This window comes from Peromyscus californicus, unplaced genomic scaffold (genome assembly GCF_007827085.1).
Source record: "Peromyscus californicus insignis strain IS unplaced genomic scaffold, ASM782708v3 Scaffold_19__1_contigs__length_69161282, whole genome shotgun sequence".
In the NCBI taxonomy this organism is placed as follows: Eukaryota; Metazoa; Chordata; class Mammalia; order Rodentia; family Cricetidae; genus Peromyscus; species Peromyscus californicus.
The window spans coordinates 11669852-11689831 of record NW_026294491.1 but is presented as its reverse complement, the minus strand read 5'-3'; the positions used below and the strand labels follow the sequence as shown (position 1 = coordinate 11689831).

Sequence of the window (19980 nt, the reverse complement as noted above, 5' to 3'; positions counted from 1 at the left end):
ACAAGGTACATTCACAAAAAAAAAAAAAAAACCGTGGGGAGCAGAGGAAGGCCTGAGTAAATATGTAAGGAGTACATGAAGTCCTGAGTACATGTGTATTGTTGATATGGGCATGGCTGTCAAGGACCCCAATGCCTCGGACCCATGGAATGGCAAAGCCTTCGCCCAGTCCATGTGCCATTGCTGACTGTGTGCAGAAAATGTCCCTGCAGCTTCCTCCTCCCGGATGTTCAGACTGCTACCCTACCAGGACCCCCTGCCCAGACTAGCTACACCTGCCTCCTTCTTCAGCTGTATTCAATAATATCTACCTCTTGGATCCAAAAGTACAAAACACATTCAGATGTATAAAATAAACGTACTGAGTGTCTGAGTTGCTGCTGCTGGTGCGTCCCCATCAGAGTGCATGACCCACCTGACCCCAGCTTTTCAGTTATGCACCTGAGATTATCATGTATCGTTGTGTGTGCAAGCAATTCAAGAATGTTGGGTCACATATTTATTGTTTACCATGAGCCCCAGAAGGAGCTTTAAAACAGTGAAGAGTGCTGGACAGATGGCTGAGCACTTAACAGCACTTGCTGCTCTTGCAGAGGACCTGGGTCCAGCTCTCAGCACCCATACAGCGGCTGAGTCTAACTTCAGTTCTAGGAAACCCAACGCCCTGGTTTCCTTGGTACCAGACATGCACATGACAAACATAACATATACGCAGCAAGCACTCACACATATAAAATAAAAATAAATCAACCTTCAAAAAAAAAAAGAACAGTTACAAAATAAAGAGGAGAAACAAGTCCCAAAAATGTTTTGGAATTCAGGTTTCCTTTGGATTCTGCAATTTCTGCATGTATATAATAAGATATCTTATTGATGAGACTTGTCAAAACACAAAACTTACTTGTTTCATATAGCCTTATACATATGGCCTGAAGATTAATTTTTACATGGAACAAAGTTTCATAATGCAGCATTTCCACTTGTGCAGTCATCTCTGAACTCAAGAGTTCTGGATTTGGGGGGAATTTCAATTTATTTATAATCATTTATCAAATTCCCAGACTAGCAGTCCCATTATTCTAAGAATAGCACATTAATCGCTTTAGATTCTCAAATTTCCAAACCACACCCCACCTGTTTTTTTTGGACAAGATCTCACTATATAGCTCCAGCAAAATGGGCCTGGACTTGCTAAGTAGACCATGCTGTGAGATAACAAGCATGCACTGTCATAGCAAAAGTTTCCAAACTTTAAAAGTATAGTTTCCACGGCCCAATATCACATGATAAAGAAAAGTACTTTAAGCCCCTCAGCACTGTAATCCAGTGATAAGCAATGGTGGGGCCTAATCTTTTGCCTGGGGGCTCGTCAAAGAGTCTCACTATGTAGCTCTGACTGTCCTGGAACTCACTATGTAGACCAGGTTGGCCTTGAACTCACAGAGACCCAGAGTATAGCCACCCCAAATCTAAAACACCATTAAAAGTATCGTTGTTCTTGTTAAATTTACAACATATTATAAACATATCGACAAGAGTTTGCCAGCCCCTGAAGGAGACCATTCTAAATTCTATTTCTAAACAAAGTAATGAATCACAGAGAAGGAACTTTCGCCTCATAGAGTTCACCTGGCCACACTCATGACCTAGGAGAAGTCAAGTTTTGAAGCATTAAGCAGCCCCCAAATCCACAGGTGCAGAAACCGGGGGTGCCGAGTGAAGTCGATCTCCTTGCCTCCTCCAGGGAGGCTGCTCAGAGGCATAGTTTCCAGCCGGTGTAAGCCGCTCCGGGAACTTTACAATCATTTAAAACCTCCCCTCGGCCTCCGTTTCCACCCCCTGTAAATGGCACTAATACCACACTCACCTCGCTGGGCTGCTGTGAAGGTGAGTGAAAGGACGCACAGAAAGGGATGGCTTCGCGCTGCAGTCTCAGTGACCCACCCAGGGCACCTCGGGGCGGCGGCGGGAGTCGCCGGCATGGGCAGAAGGCCTGGTCCGGTGCCGGCGGGTCTCCGGCCTGGCTTCGGCCCCGCGGCCGCGAGGATGCCGACAGCCGCGGCCTTCTCGCGTGGTTCCACCTCCTCCGGCTCACCGCAGCCGTGCGAACACCCCGGGGCCACCCGCAAACCCGACTCCCCGGAACTCGCCCGGCGTCTCCACGGCAACGGCCGGAGCACCCAGACTCCTGCGCGTCGCACGCTCAACAAGGCACGCTCTCATTGGCTGGAGTGCCGGCTCTGTCAGCCAATCGGCGTGGGCGCTCGCGCCACTTGCTGTCTGAGCGGATGCGCAGGCGCCCTGTAGGCTGTGTCTCTGTGATTCCCGCCGGGGTTTGCGCTGGCCCGCTGCTGATTGGGTTCGAGAGCCCTGAGCTCCTGCAGGACAGTGTCTCACACCTCAGTCCTAGCTATCCTCGAACCTGTGGCAACCCTCCTGCTTCGGTCTCCAGGCTACTGAGGTTACTGTCCGACCCCACCACTTGCAGCGTTTATGAAGTGAAGTCTGTAGACCGGGGCCCCGCAGTCACGAAAAGAAGGGCATTCCTGCCAAAGACCCGGGGCAAGTGTCCTGAAGGTAATGGGAACCTGAGCAAGACGCAGGCAGGACTAGATAGAGAGCTGGAACTTTCTCGGTCGTTACATCGTCCTGACTTCACGAACTCTTTCTGAAGGAAATTGTTGGATGTTTCATTGTTTCATGGTTGGGTGGTTTTTTGGTTTTTGTTCTGGGGTGTGTGTGTGTGTGTGTGTGTGTGTGTGTTCTTGTTCGAAACAGGGTCTCACTAAGTACCCCTGCCTGGTCTCGAACTTGATACTTATATCAGGTTAACTTCAAACTCAAAGAAATCCTCCTGTCTCTGTCTCCCAAGGCAGAAGACTTCGAAACCCAATGGTTTAATGCAGAAGGGCGGGGAGCCGACCCAGTTAAGAAACAGGTATAGAGAAGTATTTCGGGTTTTGAGTTGAAAAAGCTCGAATCCAAAAGCTCCTGATAAGGTCCCACTATAGGAGAGGTTAGTCTCTTGAGAGTTAATGAAACACTGAGGGCACACACCTTTAATCCCAGCACTCAGGAGGCAGAGGCAGGCGGATCTCTGAGTTCGAGGCCAGCCTGGTCTACAGAACAAGATCCAATTGAGCTAGGGGTGTTACACAGAGAAACCTTGTCTTGAAAAACAAAACAAACAATAAATCCTAATGGCAGTGAGAATCAAGCTGAATAATTCAATCAGTCCAGTACAAAGAAAAAAAAGCTTTATTAATATGACAGGAAGTTAAAAATATATTATCAGGGCTGGAGAGATGGCTCAGAGGTTAAGAGCACTGGCTGTTCTTCCAGAGGTCCTGAGTTCAATTCCCAGCAACCACATGGTGGCTCACAACCATCTGTAATGGGATCTGGTGCCCTCTTCTGGCCTGAAGGGACACATGCAAGCAGAACACTGAATACATATTTTTTTTTAAGATTTATTTATTTATTATCAACTTTTACTTCAGAAAAATATGGACTGCAAGAGGGGAAAGAGGAATGGACAGAACAAAAAATATTAAAATTATAGTATTAAAATTGTGTAAATAGTGGGTCATGGTGGTGCAGACCTCAGCCTGTGCACTCTAGGGAGGCTAGGGCAGGAGGATCACTGCAAGTTCCTGACCAGCCTGGTTTACATAGCAAATTCTGGCCAGTCAGGGCCACATAGAAAGACCCCTTTTCAAAAATATAAATAAATAGAGCATGAATTGAATGCTTATTGGATCCAATTCCATCACTCGGTTCTTGAAAACCAGATTTGAGTGAAAACTTGGATAAAGACCCCATGCAGGGATCTTCAGGGCAAGGTTTCAAAGGTGGAAAACAATACTGATCATGCCAGAGCCTCAAACAGAACAAAATTAGGAGAAAGCAAAACTTGAAGCCACCTCGGGGGTGGGGAGAATATTGGAGAAGTAGTGAGGGCCAATCCACACAAGCCAACATATAATGTCATTCAGTATGGTCGAGTTGATGGATTTAATATGGTAAGACCGTTGCCTTTTGGTTTGGCTGAAAGTTCGATGTCAGTGCCATCCTCGAGTGTTGTCTAACTATTCTCAGAATTGAAACATCCCCTCCTAGGGGGAAGGGGTTGGCTCCTAAGTCTCAGAAACTACATGAGGCTTGGCCAGCTACTGAAATTTAGAAGACTCACAGCCCTCCTTCTGTCCTGGTTAGCTGCATATTGTTTTATTAGCTTGGCCTGCATCTTGTTTTGCTTGTTAGCTTGACACAGCCAGAGTTTATCTGGGAAGAGGAACCTCAATTGAGACGATGTCTCCATCCAAATGGCGTATAGGCAAGTCTGTAGGTTATTTTCTTGGTTAATGATTGGTGTGGGAGAGCCCAGCCCACTGTGGGCAGTTCCACAACTAGGCAGATGGTCCTGGGTTGTATAAGAAAGCAGGCTGAGAGCCGGGCGGTGGTGGCGCACGCCTTTAATCCCAGCACTCGGGAGGCAGAGCCAGGCGGATCTCTGTGAGTTCGAGGCCAGCCTGAGCTACCAAGTGAGTTCCAGGAAAGGCGCAAAGCTACACAGAGAAACCCTGTCTCGAAAAACCAAAAAAAAAAAAAAAAAAAAAAAAAAAAAAAGAAAGCAGGCTGAGGAAGCCGTGAGGAACAAGCCGGTAAGCATCATTCATCCATGCTTCAATTCTTTTTTTTTTTTTTTTTCTCAGAGCTGAGGACTGAACCCAGGGCCTTGTGCTTGCTAGGCAAGCGCTCTACCACTGAGCTAAATCCCTAACCCCTCAGTTCTTACCTCCAGGTTTCTGCCTTCAGTTTCTGCCTCGACTTTATTTCATGATGGACTACAACTGTAAGGTATAAGGTGAAATAAACCCTTTCCTCTCCTAGTTGCTGTCATGATTTTTTTATCACAGCAATAGAAAAGCAAACACAGACACCCTCTCAAAGTTATATGAGGAGTAACAATGGCTAGGAAGAGGAGACTTTCATGTCAGTCAAGCTGCCTGCACGTTGTTCAGGGAGCTCTGGGTATGCAGCTTTTTGAGTGGTCACCCACACTGGATAGGCTTCTCAGTGATGCATCCACATTTGAGTGGCTCATGTTCTGTAAGTAAACCGCCACTCACACTCATGTAAGTGACATCCTTTGGGCTGTCATTCGTGCAGGGTGAAGAGACATCTGTTAATGTCTTCCCAGGAAAAGTCACGTGCCATCAGGTCTGTAAATATGAACATTCAACCTGCAAACATCTCTTGAACTACTTTAGCAATCAGGATAGTTTGGCAGAAGGACTGAGTGCAGGAACAGCTGGACAGTAGGACAGGAGGAACTCCAAGTCTACATTTTGTGAAACGCTTCGGCGGTGTTCAGATAAAAACGCAGCAGAAACTGGAAGATGCTACTGGTGACTGACTTTAGCAACTATGTATATATACTTCACGGAACAAGAGTCTCAATTTGATGTTTCATTGGCATACACTAATAATACAGCTCATTAAATGTCTGTTCAGGAAAACAGTACTGAGCAGAGTCCAAAGGTCATGGCTTACAACTGCCATGCAGCATCTGGGAAAGCAACTGAGATGGAGACATCCCTACAAGCCCTTCCCACTGGACCTCTAAACACTGAAATACAAAGGCAAGATAGGGCCGGTACATGGGTCAAGATAAGGCATTTCTACAGAGACTGAACTGACATCAGGGAGCCTGCATGCATGTTACGCCCTCTGCATATATGTTATGGTTGTGTACTTTGGTCTTCTTGTGGGAGAGGGGGCCGTCTGACTTTTGCCTGCTTTGGGGACCCTTTTCCTCCTACTGGGTTGCCTCATCCAGCCTTAATATGAGGGGAGGCACCTAATCTTATTGCAACTTGACATGCCATACTTGGTTGATATCCCTGGGAGGCCTGCCCTATTCTTTAGGGAAGTGGATCAAAGGAGAGGGGAGCTGGGGGGAGAGGCAGGAGGGGAAACTGTGGTCTGGATGTAATATATGAGAGAAGAACAAATAAATACATTTTTTAAAATGGCATTCCTTCAGTTTCCAGTAGCAGGCACTACATTACCATGATAGACATGCTGGGATGTGATTTTGCAAGGCACATAGCTGAGAATTCTCAGCAGAAGTAAAAGAAGTTCGGTTCTTAGAGGGATCTCAGGAGGTCCGGAAAGCCCAGCCAGCCCTATTCCCTGCCCGTCACAACACTCAATCAATGAAGACTGACTGGCCCAGGTCATCCAAACCAGAGTACAGGAGCCAGAGTGTTCAGAAAGTTCTAAGCAAGACTAACTGCACTAGCCTAGACGTGGCTATAGAGATCATGACTCTCCAGGCTGTCTTTCATCTCCAAGTTGAGTCAAAGCCATGAAAAGAGACTACATATCACTTCCATTATCAAATAAGTCCAATTTTCATAAGCCAGATTCACTGCCCATAATGGTTTAATATGCCAAGGAAGGAAGTGATGAGGTAAAGAACCCATGTTTAAATGAGTTCTCTTTGTTTGACATAGGAATGGGGGACAACTACTGTGAGGTCACCAGCATTTCTGCATGGAGAGGTACCTGAAACTGACATCTACCTGCCAATGACTGCTAGGAAGTGTCACTGGGAGGAGCATCCAGCTCATAGATGCTCTTAACCCTTTGTTCCAGTTATAATAAAGTTAACAGAGAGGTGGCTCAGTGTAGACGGATTTCTAAACGGTCTTATTAAATAAAAAACACAGAGCCAAATATAGGGGTGAAAGCCTTAAAGATCAGGGAAATAGTGAGAGCCACCAACCTTACCTCTGCAGCTACTAAAAGTGAGGTACTTCCTGTCTACCCGTGCCTTTATTGCCTTGCTGTTCTGCCCTCTCATTGAATCTTAGCCCAGCTACCTCTGCATTGGCAGTCTGTTCTCTGTAAATTCTTCCACTTCCATGCATTATTGAAATGTCTCTTTGCTTATTCCTAATGTGAATTTTTTTTCACCTAATAACTGTTTGAGGAATAATGTCTATAGCCAAATGTGATTTCTATTTTTTTTTCACTCCCTCGAAAGTATTTCCAGGAAGCCTGGAGTATGTTAAAATAACAACAACAACAAGAACAAGGGACAGGAATAACTCCTGGGAGGTCAGGGGTCAAGGTACACTGGGAGACTCTGCCAAGGGTCTCTATCTTGGGTTTTGGTTCTGTGACACAAGGTGGTTAGATTTGACAGTCTCTGGTTTTTCAGGACCTAGTGTTCTAAAGCCCTAGATTTTTTTTTTTTTTTAAACAGAAAGCAGTATTCCCTGGGAGGTGTGCCTGTGCCCACCATCACCATGGCTCACCCTGTGCCATGCAGGCCTGGTACAGCAACTCTGCAGACATCCAAAAGGCTTAGGACTATAGGTCTGGGGATATTAGTGGTCAGGGGCCTTCCTTGCTCCTGTGGCTTAGAGATGATAGGATGTCAATACTGGGGGAAATGCAGTGGGAAGAGAAGGCACCCTGGTCATTCTCCAGCCTTTTAAGGAGGCATTTTCACTCTCTTTATGATGAAGAGGAGGAATAAGGTTGAAAGATCAGGTGACTTGCCAAGGGTCACACATCAATGCACTGGGCCATCCCATCATCTGATGTCAGGGTGTCACAAAAGAAACAAAACCTCATGAATTTCAGGGGGCAGAAGCTCAGAGAAGGCTTCCAAGAACAAGAGTAACTTGGGTCCATTCCCACCATCTCCCCTAGGATAGAGAGCTAACAGCAAGGCCACTGACCCCCTCACCCTCCTGGGGTGTCTAAGGGCACTGCTACCTATACTCTGGGAGTTCCTAGAATCTCATTCCTCTTAAGGAGACTCACACCTCACATCTGGTCAATGCAGCCTGAGCACAGCATCTCATTCACATAGTTGTTAGAATATGCTCTGTGACTTGGACTCTGTTCTGAAGGTATTGTATGGTCTCAGTAAAGAATACTGTCACCATCAGCCACACACCTGGAGGCTGATTTTGTCTCCCATTATCCCCCACACATCTATAGTCAATACTTCTACAAAACCTATAGCGAGCACCATATTCAAGATCACTCAGCCAGCTGCTCTCACCTTGCACTACAAGTCAGTAGCTTCCTCACCCCAGCCTGGGAAATATGCTAAAATACAAGGGAGATCAAAGGGTCTCCAAGGTAGACCTTTGAATGAGAGGCCCCAGCAGGGCCGATTATCAGCAGGAGGCCTAGGCAAATACCACTGGAAACTAACTTTATTAGCTTACAGAATAAAAAAACTTAATGTGAGGTTTTATCGGTGTCTAAAGATGAGGATGACCAACCATCTAACTATGCAGGGGTGTCTGTGGGTTACAAGCTGTAAGCTCTGCATAGAACACAGGGAAAGGAAGAGATGGAGACATCCTTTGGCCTCCTCATCCCACCTGTAAAGTCTGAAATACAAAGCCACATAGAAGGGGAGTGGAAATAGCAGCTGTTCTGTTTCTAGTGGAAGGAATAACATCTCCATACTTGGCATGCTAGCAGATATGACATTCCCCCCATTGGGCATGGTTTCTGCAAAGTGCACAGCTCCAGTGAGATATCAACAAGAGTCAGGGTACACAGTGAAGTCCCAGGGATGGTCCCTGGATTGCAGCCAGCCTTATTCTCCAGGCCCAGCTCAGCAGTCAACAGTGATAGCCCAGATCAAGGTAAAGATCCTCTTTACATCAGGCCAAACCAGATGTTCTCATGTCCCCAGTGGTCTGCACATGAGTGTAGAAAGCAGGCCTTCCAGGCCAAACCCTCCACCCCCGATTTCAGCAAGATTCAAACAGCAGCCCCATGAACAGGAAACACCCCATCCTTTGCCCTCATGAACAAATCACATTCTCCTGAGTGTCCAGGATGCCAAAGAGCCGAATACAGAAGCAAAGAAGTTACGTTGGGATTATGTCCTCTTCATTTATTTAATTTCATATTTATTCATGAGGCTGGGGAAGGGGGAAAAAAGTATGCAGTGAAACCACAGACAAGCCATATATGCACGAGAAGTATTTGGCAGTGGTAACTACCGGGCCACAACTCTGTCCGGAAGTCTCTCTAGAAGGGTTCTGGACAGGCTCAGCAGATGCCCTGGATTCTTTGTTTCAATCACAGAAACGTCACGACAGTCCCTTTCTTTCCAATCTGCCAGGGCTCCAATGGGAAGAAGCGGATAATTATCCTTTAGGGAGCAAAAAAAAGAGATGTCAGCTCCTTGGCAAACTCCTCATCTGCCAAGGTCCCTTAGACACGCCCAGGTAAGATGTCAGGCCAGCCCATATCAGCCCGCAGGGTATTTTAGCAGTCTGTCCACCCCAATTAATGATCCTTGCACCAACACAGTCAGGTGCAAGATGATGGCTATGCATGGGCCCAGGACAGACATAACACAATAGTACGCATACATTAAGTATTCTGTGCACACTTGCATATATATGTCAGGCTGGATATAGTCCTTCTATTTCTAACTGCAGGCTCCTGTGGGCACGCCCAGTGCTCAGGCCATTTAGTTTTTAATCAAAGCCCAGCTCAAAGCCAGGCAAAGGTCAACCCTGATTCAAACCTGTGGAATAAATGATTCATCAATCACAGAGATTAAAAAGAAGTGCCTAGTGACAGTCTGGCACGGGGTGTGGCAGGGTGTGTGTGCGCAGGGCTGAAGACTTAGGTTCCCATCTGTAAAGTAGGTCTAATACAGTTTATCTAACTCAAGAAGACACCAAATCTGCACACGAAGACCCTGGAAAGCTCTTGCAAGGATCAAATGGAATAATGGGTGTAGAGATCCTGACCCATGCTGAGCATGGGAATGGTACTGTCAAAAAGTAGTGTGTCTCCTAGACTTCAGGACGGAATTTGAACAGCCACCACAAACAGCCATTACCAACTTTCCTGAGCCAAAAAAGGATTCCATTCTGGAAGGTTCTTTCAAAATTATCCTCTTGGGTCCTCACAGGCATGGAGTAGGCCCGGGAATATGAGACTCTAACCCTGCCTCAGAGTGTAAGGGGTTTTTTTTGGGGGGGAGGGGGGCACCTTCTTGTGAGGGAGGGAGGTCATTTTTGCCTGACCCACTACTTTCATGGAAGAGAAGGTTACATATTGGAAATAGTTTGTGTCCAGGTTTACCTGGGATCTTTCAGCTGTGGTAGCCCTCAAATCAAGGTGTTTAGTTAGCTATCTGGGCCAACGGTCTTTTGGCTACCCTATGACTCTCCCGGAGCCTTATCTAGTCCAAAGGTCTTTGCCTCAGGACATAACCAGATCCCCCCCCCCCCCCCCCCCGCCCCGGAAAAGTTCTCCCTGAAAACCAGACACTCTGGTTCAGAGGCAGAGCAGAGGCCATCATTGCAGTGGTTTTGAGCTAAGCGCATTCTCAGTATACACACACACACACACACACAGAAACACTGGTGGTTTTCCAAGCCATCCTTACTCGGGGCTTACAGGGATGGCTGCAGATCTTCAAAAGAATCAAAATCTTGCCACCATTCTGATCACAGACCCACGGTTCCAGTGCCTAACTGAGCAGATGCATCTCTTTGCACTAGGTCCCGGGGTGCTTTCTAAAATCAGCAAATAATGTATTTTACTCCCAACCTCATACAACGGGCCCTGAGTCAGGATCTCTGCTCTGGAGGCACAGCAGTCCCAAATAAGTTTCCTGACTAGCCTTACATACCTGTCCTGGTCCAGGGCCAGCTCCTTGGTGAGGAACTCGAAGAAGCCGGAACTATGGTTGCGGTTCTGCTCTGCAGTGCCCACCACACCGATGGAAGAGACCAGAAGCTGGACGCAGGGCTCTGTGGATCCGTTCATCAATAAGGTCATGCCAGGCTTTAACGTAACACTCACGCGCTGCAGGAAACACAAAAGTTAAATCCTGAATCTTGGGCAGGCCAGGCTGGCCTCCGGGAGCGGGCGCGCCAAAGTCTTAACGTGGGGGTCTGAGGGATGAGGGTTTGGGGCACTGGCTAGGAACCTTGGAAGTCAGTCACGCCAGGGTCACGCCTGGAAAGGGTGACCAGAAAGGGACCTGGGGAGGGCGGATGGGACACGGAAGGTCAGAAGTCAGCAGGCGGGTGGGGTCTCTGGGGATAATAGTAAGGGTCACGGGGAGGTCTGACCCCGCCAGCCCACAACTTCCGCGCACCCAGGGCTCCCCGACCCTAGCTCACGTCTTCAGGTTTGTCCAGGATGGTGGCGGCGGCCGCACACAGCCGCTTCTCTAGCCCGGCAGGTACGCGGCTAGCGGGCAAGTTCGTTTCCAACTCAATGAATGGCATGTTGGGCGGCGAGAGGGATCGCAAAACAGCAACTGCACGGAGAGCCGCGGGGGTTCTAGCAAGGGGGCGCGGGGCGGGGTATGGGGGGGGCACAGCTAAGCTTCTCATTGGCCAGGCAGCGACGGCGCTCCTGGATTGGCTACCAGGGCTACTCCTCTTCTGCAATCATGCGCGCTGGCTCCAAATTACCGAAGTCCTAGCTTCAGGGCCTCTGGCCCTTCCAGTCAGCAGGGGGCGCTGTTTCAACCTCAGCGTCCGAGCTCTACGTTTCTATAGAGCACTTCACACTGCCAGGCTGGCTTAAAGTTACTTGAGTGATGGTGATAATTTCAAATTCAACATGGGAACCACACTTCCTTTGAACGATCTTGAAACCAGGTATTGAAAGGGAAAAATCAGGAGCCATCTTGAGAGACGCTTCCCCCTCCTCTCCTCCAAAGGTATTGGCTGACCAGCAGTTTTAGAAGTGACCAGAAGTTCAACTTGTAAGGCTGAGACAATAAATCTATGTATCCTGGACTTGGCAAAACAAAATATGGGGAGCAATGGGCTCAACTGACCTCAGAGGAGAGTAGGACTGGAACGATAAATCTGAACGTATATATGCTGGGTTCAACAAAAGCAGGACATAGGGAATAAAAAATTTATGTCTCTGTAGATACCCTGAATCCTGTTAGCCATCAGTAACCTCATGCTTATTGTTCAGTCAGTAACTTCAAAGAACTGCCTCACCCCTATCCCCCTCAGTCAATCCCAAGCTGCATGTAAACCTTTTCTATATAAACCCCTTAAATTGAGTGCTCGGGGCCGGTCTCCGGTCTCCTCCACCCACTGTGTCGGATGTTGGACTGAGGACCAAACTTGCTTGTTTTGTAATTAAAAACCTCTGTGTGTTTGCATCGGATATTGGCTCTGTGGTGGTCTTGCTTGGGGGTCTTGAGACCTGGGCACAACAGTATCACCCGTGGATGAGGTGTGCCTGGGCAGGACCCTAGGGCAAGGGCATCTCTCCCTGGTCCCTATGACTTTGTAGCCTCTTCTGTGAGTGATGAACCATTGTCCACCAGAAGGTAGCAAAGCCATTTAAAACAAGGCAATCTGAGCAGGGCGGTGGTGGTGGTGGTGGTGGTGGTGGTGGTGGTGGTGCATGCCTTTAATCCCAGAGGCAGAGGCAGGCAGATCTCTGTGAGTTCGAGGCCAGCCTGGCCTATAGAGGGAGTTCCAGGGCAGCCAGGGCTATACAGAGAAACCCTGTCTTGAAAAAAACCAAAACCCAAAAAAACAAAAAAGGCAATCTAAGTGCATACTAAAGGAAATGGAAATAAATGGGCTGAGAGACTCAACCATCACTCTTGTCTACCAATTTATTTATTAGGTAATGCACATACCAGAGGCCCTACGGCACAAGATTAAGTAGCTTGACAATCTGGAGAAGACAGCAGTCAGGGTTAGAAGACTTGGAGCAAGCAACACTGCTTGGCAGCATGTGGAAAGTCAGGACATTGCCAGAAACTTCCACCCCTGCAAGGAACATCATGAACCAGGCCTGCACCCCATCTATGGCAGGCAGCATCACCCCAGAGGGAAGAGAAAGACCCAGAGGACAAAGGCCTTTCCCTAGACACTCTCCATCTGTGACATGTGCTCAACCCAGGGGTCACAGATCCTGCCTGCTAAAACTGAGGAAGGGAAGGACAGGGAATGGGGAGCCCGGAGGGGTCACACGGTGCCAAATGTCAAAAAATACAAGAAGAGCACTAGGCAAAGAACACAGGGGCACAGGGAGGGCGAGGGGGGAGGGGACGGGGGGGGGCAGCATGCGTGTGTCCATGTGAGAGCAGGAGAGGGCCTAAAATGAATGCAGTCAGAAAGGTATGGCTTGGAGGGTGGTGGGGCAAGGTTACACGTTCAATGGTTTGTAAAGTTTCAGAAGAGGAGCATGGCCTGGTAAGCAGTTCCCCAGTGTTTGCCTGCAGCTCTCTCCAGAGGTCAGGTAAAAGCTAATGCCACAGCACAAAGCGAGTTGGGGACACAGAAGGAGCACATCACTGTCTGAAGGAAACGGTGGACCAGAGACTCCATGTCCCGGTGGCAGCCAAAGAGACATTCTGCCTCATCTCTTCAATTCCATAACCCAGCGTTTCCCTTGACGGTGCCACGGGTTCAGGCTACTCCCTCAGTGAAACAAGCACTGCACCGAGAGCTTCAGTTTCTCCCTCAAGGTGGGGTCCTTCAGTGGAGGCAAATCCTTGGCCTTCAGGACAACCGCATGGGCCTCCTGGAAGAGGTTCTCCCCCACCGCAGCTTCCACACGCTGACGCCATGCCGCCAGTTTGGGTCGGCTCTCGAAGATTTTGCAGCCAGCACTGACGGGCTGTAGGGAGCACAAGCCAAGGAGAGGGGCTAAGTTCCTCCATCTACAAGGCAGCACGGCCGGTTTCGGTGTTCCCCCCCGCTACCTCGTCCCTCCTCCACCACCACCTGCGAGGCCCCTCTCAAGGCCTCCAAGAAAGAATTTCTAGGGGCTGGAGAGATGGCTCAGCGGTTAAGAGCACCAACTGCTCTTCCAGAGGTCCTGAGTTCAATTCCCAGCAACCACATGGTGGCTCACAACCACTTGCAATGAAATCTGGTGCCCTCTTCTGGCCTGCAGGGACACATGCAGGCAGAATACTGTATACATAATAAATAAATAAATCTTTAAAAAAAAAAAAGAATTTCTAAGGATTTACTGGATAATGCTAAGAATCAGTGATGGTCAAAAGCTCAGTCATAAATCAGGCATTTCATGTCACCCCTCCCAAGGCTTAGGAAATACTGGGGGAAGGAGTCACATAGAACACTGACTTCCAGGAATGGAATAGCATAGCATTTGCATATGGGGCCTATTAGCATCCTGTTATGGAGCGATGATGGACACTTGGGGTCTCACCCCTCTCTGAGGATAATGGTGGTTGGGAGACGGAGACATTTTCTTCAGTGGCCACTGGTTAGGTGCCCATGCTTTGTAAACAAATCCTCACCCATCCACCTGTAAGCCACCTTGAAACTCACACACACACACACACACACACACACACACACACACACACACACACCAACATGATGGCAAAATGGAAGCTAGTGAGAGATGGATCAGCAGGACTGGAGGGCAGAGATGGCTGAGGGGTAAATATGATCCAAATATATTATGCACACGTATGAAAGGGTCGTCACGAAACCCACTGTTATGCGCAGTAAATATATGCTAATAAAACATTTTAAAATTCACTTTCTAGATGAAGACGACTAAGGCTCAGAGAGAGAAGTGACTTCTCCAGGGCCCCACAGCCAGAGAGTCGGCATGAGCAAGGGCTCCCTCCCAGGACCCGCCATCATTCAGCAGGTCGCCCCACTCCACAGCACTCACATGCATCAGCTCTGTGATGGCCATCAAGTCAGCCACAGAGATGTGGGATCCTGTAAGGAAGGCCTGGTCCCGCAAGAACTTGTCCTCCAGCATCTGCAGGCATCTGTCCAGTTCAGCCAAAGTGGATGCCAACATCTCTGGGGGGACCGGCTGTCCCAGGTACACAGGGAACATCATCTGGTGGACCAGCAGAAAGATTTGGCTCTGCCCAACGCTCATCTATTGTCGCCCTCTTATCCATCCATCTCAGCTCCTAGGACCTTTCCTTGCCCTTCTCCTGCATAAAGTCACTCCTGGCTCTCAGGACCAAGACCTCAACACAAAGCCCTCCCCGGTGTAGCAGCTATCTTCCTGTCCCTACTTCGGATCCCCTTTCACTTCAAGAGGGACCTCTCAAGAGAGACAGGGTAGTTGATACACTGTTGAGGGAATTACTGGGCTAAAGCCAGTACTCAGGAGGGCCACTAGCATGAAACTCTTGACATCCCATGCTGGAATTCTAAGATCCCCAAGTTTAAAAGTTTAAACAGAATATTTAATTTAAAATGTATATTTATTTATTTATCTGTTTGTTTGTTTGTTTCGAGTGAGTGCACACACGCTCTCACACACGCATGTGCATGCCTCCCTCACCACAGCAAGCTTGTGGAGTTCAGAAGGCAACTTGCAGAAACTGGTCCTCTCCTTCTACACTGTGAATCACAGGGACTGAACTCAGGATGTCAGGCCTGTTGACAACTGCCTTTACACCCACTGAGGCATATCACCGGGCCAAGAGCTTTCATGTTTAACCGGGAGCACCATCTCCGATGCATCCCGAGAGGTAACCCTGCCCTTTGTCCCCGTGGCTCACCTTTTGCCACATGGCCCTGGTGCAACCATCTCGAAGGGCTGTATGCTGCCACGACAGGTACTCATCCACTCGCGCTCGAGCCTGAAGGTCCTGAGGGTACCAGTGGTCGGGGGCCTTGTACTTCCTACTCAGATACAGCAAGATGGCCACACTGGAGGCATCCAGAGGGGAGGAGAACATGCCCTGGTCATTTCTTCAGTCACCTTGGTCTAGGGCCAGAGTGTGTTGTACCTGAATCTCCACATGCCTTCTTATCCAGCCTGGGGACCCTTTCAAACATAAGGGGGATGGGAGCTCACCCCTGCTCAGATTCTCCTGAGGCCCTTCCCGTCTACAGGAAAGGTCGAAGCCTTTTTCCCTATTCTCCACCACCTCCCTCCACGGCTGTGCTTGCTTCCTCCACCCCAGCAGTACTGGCCACAGCCCGTCAGCCCGTACCCCTGCACGGTCCAATGACACGGCCTTCACCTTGGTCCTTCCAGCAAGAACTCACTTCCCACATCCCTGGCACATCAGTACTGGAAGTTCCTGCTTGCTTACCACCTCGGAAGCAGGCTTCCCTCTTAACCTCTCACCTGAAATCACATCCCCCAACCTGTATCCTCTCCAGTGCCCTCTCCACCTGCCATGTTCCTGTCACTCCTCCCTCCAAAATATGAGTTCCCTGCAGGCCCAGATGATGTTCTGCTCAAGCTCCAAGGATGGACAGTGACCTGGTGCTCCTGGGTGCTCAGCAGAAGAGAACTAAGTTCAGTGGGTGATCCTTTGGCTTCAAGGGAAGCAGCGAGCCGCCCCCGCCCCACGCGCCCCCAGGATATGTGGTAGATGTGGTATTTGCAGGGCCCGGCACAGCCACTCTCTCTTTGACACTGTCCTTCCTCCTGAGGGCTGGGCTAACAGAGAGGGGCTAGGAAGCAGCCTACCTCTATCCCAGGCTCACGTTCCTCATCCATAAAATGCAGAGGGAGGGAGGGAGGGAGGGAGGGAGGCATACCATGTCTTCAAAAGCCCCATCTCAACCCCAGGTACCTGTTTAAGTTTGATCTGACCATCTACCCCTTGGGGCCGACACAGAAGCCACAGTCCATGTTGTTGGCTGTGGGCCCAGACAGGTGGCCTGCCTCACACAGCTTGGCTGCCAGCCAGGAGCCCATTACCTCTCTGCCAGGATGAAGTCCCCATCCTTCAAAGCTGGCACCTTCCTCAAGGGGTTCACCTGCGCAAAGTCGTCTGTGTAGTGCTGGCCTGCAGAGAGACCAGAGAGGTCAGGGGAGAGGACTCCGAGGCTCTTCGAGGTCTGCCTGCAGCCTTCCCGACATTCAGGCACCAGGTTTCCCACCAGAAGCCTCAGGGAAGAGCAAGTTACCATGATGGCCAGTGGATCACATTCTATCACAAATATTGATCCTATCACAAATACTGATCCTACAAATCCATTTGCCTTCACCTCTGTGAAGCCTGGGTGTCCACTTGAGTCTGGGAAGGAGGTGATTCTGTGCAGTTATGGCTTACCGTCATCCTGTCCTAGGCAAGAACTCGGCGGGTTCTTCTGACCAGACTAGGTGACCCGTGCACATCCCTAGAGCTCCAGCCCTTTCTAATCTCAGTTCTCAGCTCCATGCGGCTCTTGCCAGGACCAAGTGCCCCATTCGGCCATCTGGCCTCTAGAAGCTCACTTCTTCCTTTTCTGTGCCAAGCCCTCAGAAGCTCCCTCTCCTCACTTGCGGTTCCCAGACCAAACTCACTGCCTCTCTCCCAAGCACCGTGCCTAAGCCAGAGCTGATGATAACAAGCGAGGTTGCCCAGTCAATGTGAGTAGAGTCAGGGAGCATTTGGTGAAGCCAGGTTCTAGATGCATCTGTGGGCCTCTCTCTCCTTCCACTGAATGGACTGGATCACCTTTGTCCACTCCTTCCACAAACTGCCCATGAGCAGCCCCTGTCCTGTGGCCCAAGTGGAAAGCGGGAGGACTCAGCTGAACAGGAAGTTCGAGAGTCTCTGCCGGTCCCCTTGTGACTGTGTCCAGCAGTAGCCCTGCCTCCACTGAGTTCTGCTTCAGGGGCTGGTTTTCCTTTTTGGGTTTGTTTGTTTCGTTTTTCAGGCTAACCAGAGCAACATTCCAGCTTCAGTGAGACTGAGTGCTGGCCTCTCCCACTGTCCCTTCACACAGCCCTCTAGCTGACTGGAAACCCCCATAAAGCAAACTTCTAGAAGGGGAGGTGGGGTGTGAATCGGCCTGGCAAGCCTGTAACGCCAGCTCTGTGGGAAACTGGGAAGGATCTTGGGCTCAGTGTTTGACTGGGCTAAGAATGAGTGCTATGCCTGGACATGTCAGCAACTCTGTCTCAAAATGATAAGTAGAAAGAGGGCTGAGAGTATAGTTCAATGGGAGCATGTATGATAGATATCCTAGTTTGGTCCCCAGTAAAACACACACACACACACACACACACACACACACACACACACACACACACACCACACTACACATACACTACACACAACACTACACACACACTAAACACACTACACACACACTAAACACACTGCACACACACTACACACACTACACACAAACAAACACACACACACACACACACACTAATGGCAAGCAAGCCTGGGACTTGACTCCGGTGAGTAGGAGACACACAAGAATCGTAAGTGGAAGATCACACACTCAAGTTAAACAACTCTTTTCTGTCCCAGAATGCAGAAATGCAAGATGGAGATCCTCCACTCAGAAAACGAGTTAGTTCAACTTTTTTTCTCCAATGCCAAGAGGTGGGATTTTCATGCCCTGGCTCTCCCCCACCACCACCAACACCCACCACCACTCCCCACCCCCCGCCTCCTCCCAAGAGCTTCTACTGCGACTTTGCATCTGGTATTTGGGGGGATGTTATTCACCAGGCAAAGGTTCTTTAAAAATTCACAGTTGAGGGGACTAGAGAGACGGCTAAGTGGTTAAGACTTGCTGCTCTTTCAGAGGACCTGCATTCGGATCCCAGCACCCACGTCAGGTGGCTCACAATCACCTAGAACTCCAGCTCCAAAGGACCTCTTCTGGCCTTCTGGGGTACCCGTACACACACGCATACATAAAACAAAGCTTTAAAAAAACGTCCACAGCTGATAACTGATACAACCGCTTCCTTCGGGGAGCGACTGGCGTTTCCTCTCGTTTGCACACCTGGTCTGACCGTTCACAGGCTGCTGAGGTGCACCGTACACACGGCTGCAGACTACCCAGCCCTCTAACCCGGCCCACCTTTGAGCAGCTCTATGGTACGCAGCTGGAAGGGGATGTTGTTCTTCTTGGCGAAGATGTAGACAGCACGGCAGGGCTGGGACATCAGGTCCAGGTAGAGCTCCAGGCCCATGGCGGAGGCTGTAGGAGTGGCCGCTGGCAAACCTGGCAGTCTGACCGCGCGGGGACTGCCTCAGGGGACAGAGTTGGAAGCAGCAGCAACGGCGTGCAGGAACGGCTGGGGCCCCGGACCCTCAGGACTTCTTATCCTATACCACAGAGCCCGATCACAGCCTTTCCTCCCATTGGATGCTCATGAGAACTTCGGGCCAATCAGAGGCGGGCTGCTCATTAAGTCCTGCACAAATCAACCTGAACTGTGTACTTGGGTCTTGCTTTTGGGCCAAACTCCACCCCGTACCTCGGGACGTTTCCATCGGTGAATGTAGGGGCAAAAGAGCTGTGCTGTCTGCCTGCCTGCAGTTCACTCTCTCTCCCTCCACTCAGGGAGAGGGCTGAGGGAGGAGTGGCATCAAAGATCCTTGACACAGAAAAAGGAGGAGGAAGTGGAACCGCCTCCTCACCCAGTTCCCCTGGGCCCAGGACTCAGGATGGGGATGGTCTTTGGCCAACAACACCCTGTGAGGAAATGATCTGGCCCTCTCCATTCTTATTTGACCCCAGCTAATCCTCTTCTAGAAGCTAGGGGGAGGGAGGACTGCAGATGTGCCTGGGATTGGATAAAAAACTTCTCCACCCAGTGCAAAAAGTGGCACTCAGGGGCACCTAAGGCCTATATGACATCACCATTTCCCAAGAGAAACTCCCAGTTTCCCAAATGACAAGTCCAGAAAATGCGTCGTGGCACAATAGGACATTGGGATAGTTGAGAATAGCTTTGTCATCGTGGTTCCAAATGTTCCCCTTTAAGGAAGACCTATCCCCACCCCCCACCCCCGGGAAAGTGTCTTCTTGTCACAGCGGAAGCTGACCTCTCTAGACAGGGGGTGGGGGGGGGCAGTCCCCGTTTTCCCACCTCTTCCCTTTGGTGTTTCACAGCTCTCCACAAGCTGCCTTTGTCTCCCCACCTCCCCTCACCCCCAACTACAGCAACCTCCAGTCTCTCGTGCTCCCTTCCTGGCTGCCTTCTAGTCTACACCCCCACACC

General features: G+C 49.7%; 3 protein-coding genes across 5 annotated transcripts in view; all 3 read right to left on the bottom strand.

Annotated features, from left to right (window-relative positions):
* The window catches only part of Cabin1 (calcineurin binding protein 1), a 130874-nt gene extending 128703 nt beyond the window's left edge, over positions 1 to 2171 (bottom strand). The window contains 1 exon segment of the mRNA XM_052744675.1: positions 1868 to 2171. The gene's annotated coding sequence lies outside the window, so the exon portion shown is untranslated.
* A 6741-nt stretch (positions 2172 to 8912) lies between these two features.
* Positions 8913 to 11382, bottom strand: LOC128114055 (D-dopachrome decarboxylase). The gene is made up of 3 exons (XM_052743925.1): positions 11196 to 11382; positions 10700 to 10875; positions 8913 to 9199 (listed from the first exon to the last, which is right to left on the bottom strand). The coding sequence occupies exons 1-3, from the start codon at positions 11301 to 11303 to the stop codon at positions 9127 to 9129; spliced, it is 357 nt and encodes a 118-aa protein (XP_052599885.1). The 5' UTR covers positions 11304 to 11382; the 3' UTR covers positions 8913 to 9126.
* A 1267-nt stretch (positions 11383 to 12649) lies between these two features.
* Positions 12650 to 19388, bottom strand: LOC128114568 (glutathione S-transferase theta-3). Of its 3 annotated transcripts, none has more exons than XM_052744672.1 (5): positions 18834 to 19356; positions 16723 to 16810; positions 15566 to 15689; positions 14713 to 14889; positions 12650 to 13677 (listed from the first exon to the last, which is right to left on the bottom strand). In XM_052744672.1, exons 1-5 carry the CDS (start codon positions 18943 to 18945, stop codon positions 13480 to 13482), a joined length of 699 nt encoding a protein of 232 aa, XP_052600632.1. In that variant the 5' UTR covers positions 18946 to 19356; the 3' UTR covers positions 12650 to 13479. The 3 variants fall into 3 exon arrangements, with proteins under 3 accessions (XP_052600632.1, XP_052600631.1, XP_052600633.1); XM_052744671.1 differs by having other exon boundaries at positions 15566 to 15716; positions 18834 to 19350; XM_052744673.1 differs by lacking the exons at positions 14713 to 14889; positions 15566 to 15689 and having other exon boundaries at positions 18834 to 19388.
* Between the last annotated feature and the right edge of the window lie 592 nt (positions 19389 to 19980).

What these genes read in the sequence shown, in the direction of transcription:
- LOC128114568 (XM_052744671.1), bottom strand. Translation starts at nt 18,945, where the DNA reads ATGGGCCTGGAGCTCTACCTGGACCTGATGTCCCAGCCCTGCCGTGCT. An exon ending in GACTTCATCCTGGCAGAGAG is followed by an intron (nt 15,717 to 16,722) that starts GTAATGGGCTCC and finishes GGATGCCTCCAG; the next exon opens with TGTGGCCATCTTGCTGTATC. An exon ending in CCAGGGCCATGTGGCAAAAG is followed by an intron (nt 14,890 to 15,565) that starts GTGAGCCACGGG and finishes CTGGTCCACCAG; the next exon opens with ATGATGTTCCCTGTGTACCT.
- LOC128114055 (XM_052743925.1), bottom strand. Translation starts at nt 11,303, where the DNA reads ATGCCATTCATTGAGTTGGAAACGAACTTGCCCGCTAGCCGCGTACCT. An exon ending in TCCTGGACAAACCTGAAGAC is followed by an intron (nt 10,876 to 11,195) that starts GTGAGCTAGGGT and finishes TGTTTCCTGCAG; the next exon opens with CGCGTGAGTGTTACGTTAAA. An exon ending in CTGGCCCTGGACCAGGACAG is followed by an intron (nt 9,200 to 10,699) that starts GTATGTAAGGCT and finishes TGCTCCCTAAAG; the next exon opens with GATAATTATCCGCTTCTTCC.